The sequence below is a fragment of the Octopus bimaculoides genome, chromosome 17 (genome assembly GCF_001194135.2).
Source record: "Octopus bimaculoides isolate UCB-OBI-ISO-001 chromosome 17, ASM119413v2, whole genome shotgun sequence".
Taxonomy (NCBI): domain Eukaryota; kingdom Metazoa; phylum Mollusca; class Cephalopoda; order Octopoda; family Octopodidae; genus Octopus; species Octopus bimaculoides.
The window spans coordinates 44,251,953-44,254,475 of NC_068997.1; the positions used below are offsets into that span (position 1 = coordinate 44,251,953).

At 38.8% G+C, this 2,523-nt stretch overlaps 1 protein-coding gene across 1 annotated transcript in view; it reads left to right on the forward strand.

Annotated features, from left to right (window-relative positions):
• Nucleotides 1-2,523, forward strand: part of LOC106878313 (uncharacterized) — a 10,522-nt gene that overhangs the window by 7,226 nt on the left and 773 nt on the right. Inside the window, exons 5-6 of the mRNA XM_014927506.2 lie at nt 358-421; nt 2,079-2,167. Of these exons, the coding sequence (XP_014782992.1) occupies nt 358-421; nt 2,079-2,167 (153 nt within the window). The remainder of the gene's footprint in view (nt 1-357; nt 422-2,078; nt 2,168-2,523) is intronic.

Consider the following 2,523-nt stretch of genomic DNA (forward strand, 5'->3'; position numbering starts at 1 on the left):
TATATTGCTGTCATGGCTGATGCTGGTGTTTTGTAACTGGCACCCGTGCCAGTGGCATGTAAAAAGCACCCACTACACTCTTGGAGTGGTTAGCATTAGGAAAGATATCCAGCTGTAGAAACCAAGATAGAAAAATAAAAATATATATATAAAAAAATATTTAAAAAAATATAAATAAAAATAAAAAAGAAATAAGTGGAAACTTTACCGGTGAGTGTGTTGAATTATAAGGCACCAAAAGAGAATGACTCTCCCTAGACACAACAGAATATGCTTCAACACACGAACTCACATAAAGAATCTTGCAAACCAAATCCAAAAGCGAAATAGATTATTTCATTGTTGTTATCTTTACAGGAAGAAGCACCAAAGTATTGAAGAAGAGGAAGGATTTCTGAGCCATAAGTCTGTTCTGCACAGGGTAAGTATTCTGTATTGTTTGTGTTCATTGATAACTGTCTTGTGAGCCTGACATATATATATATATATATATATATATATATACCACCACTACCACCATTATTTAATGCCTGTTTTCCATGTTGGCATGGGTTGGACCAGGGACCTCACCAGGCTCCAGTCTGATGTGTCTTGGTTTTTATGGCTGGATGCCTTTCTTAATCCTTTAGACACCAACCCACCTGAAACTGCCCTTGGTCCTATGATACAAATTTCCTATTTTAAAGTAACCTAGTTTAAAATTTCCATGAAAACTTCATGTTAATTTATGTTCCAAATCCCAGCTGAATAATGTCAGAGATATTTTAAAATATTTTTTATTATTTTCAAAATAAATTGAAAAAAAAAGGCTGTGTATTTCATCAGAAATATGGTAATGGAAGGGTTAATGCCAGCCACTGTACAGTGTGTGTTGGGTGCTTTTAACATGGCACCAGCATGAGTGCTTTTATGTGGCACAACTTTCACATGGCACCAGCATGAGTGCTTTTATGTGGCACAACTTTCACATGGCACCTGCCCAGGACTCTTGCAGGCCAATCCTCTTCACCAGGAGATGTGGCCCTAACACTTCTTCTGTCAAGAGCAGGTCTTCTTGAGTACAACAAAGCACCAAATATCTTATTCCTTTGTCATCTTGTTTGAAAGGTTTAGTGTCCTGAGATCATCCTTCAGTATTTTTCCCCATGTCTTCCTGGGTTTCCCTCTTCCATGAGTTCCATTCACTTTGAGAGATTGACATTTCTTTATAGAATTGTTGGCATCCATCTGCATCACATGACCAGACTAGTGCATTCTTCTCTCTTGCACACTGCATCTAATTCCTCTTATGCCCAACTTCTCTCTCAATACACTAGCACTCTGTCACACAAGCACACTTACTTTACACATCCAGTGGAGCATACTAACTTCATTCCTCTCTAGCCTTCACATGTCCTCTTGCATTCAGGGCCCATGTTTCACCACCATGTAGAATTGCTGTTCATATACATGCATCATACTACCTTCCTTTCACTTGGAGAGAGAAACCTTTCATAGCCTACAAAAGTAAAACCTCTCTGAATTTTCTTCATCTTATTCTTATTCTAGCCATCACCCTCTCCATATGTCCTTCCCCACTACTAATTTGGTCTCCTAGGTAACAGCTAAAGAAGTACTAAGCCCATAAGAGTGGAAGGAACTTGCAGTTTTCTGAAAAAAAAAAATGGACACACTGGAAAATGTCTAAGTTTTGCTCAATCACAGCTGTGCAGAGACTAAACAACTAATCTGACATGAAGTTCCTAATGCGTTTGTATGGAAAACAGATGTTAAACGATGATGATGATGATATGTCTATGTACATATTCAGTATTCAACTCAGGAAGACCCAGTGATATTTGGGCAGAAGTGGTGAAAGCTTTACCCAGGGTGCAGAATCTCAGGAAGATAATGAATGACCTTAACTAGTTGCCATATGCAAATATGGAAAAAAATAGACATAAAAATAGCAATGGTGGAGTTGCCTTATTTATAAGATATTTTAATGCTTCCTCTTTTGATAAATAGATACTTTTAGCATAACCTTTAGATGTTTCTTTTTTCTTCTACCAACCTTACTGGAATTTATTTACTTTCAGAATCAGGAGAAGACCCTGAAAGACTATGTCAAGAAAGTCAACCTGCTGGAAGCAAAACTGAAAATGTTAGAGTTGGAAAAACAGTCAAGGTAGCCATCATAACATTCATTAATTTCACAACTCTTGTAGCTTCTGATCTGTATTTTGGTGTCCCTACCAGCAATTAATATATACCCGTCAGAGTGTAAGTATCTTGAGAGAAAAGCTGAACATAAGAAGCATCAGTAGTGGTGTGCAAGAGAGACGATTGCGCTGGTTTGGACATGTGGTGAGAATGAATGAGGATAGCTGCGTGAAAAAGTGCCACTCCCTAACAGTTGAGGGAACCCGTGGAAGAGGTAGGCCCAGGAAGACCTGGGCTGAGGTGATGAGGCAAGACCTTCAAACATTGGGCCTCACCGAGGTGATGACTACTGACCGAGACCTTTGGAAATGTGCTGTGCGT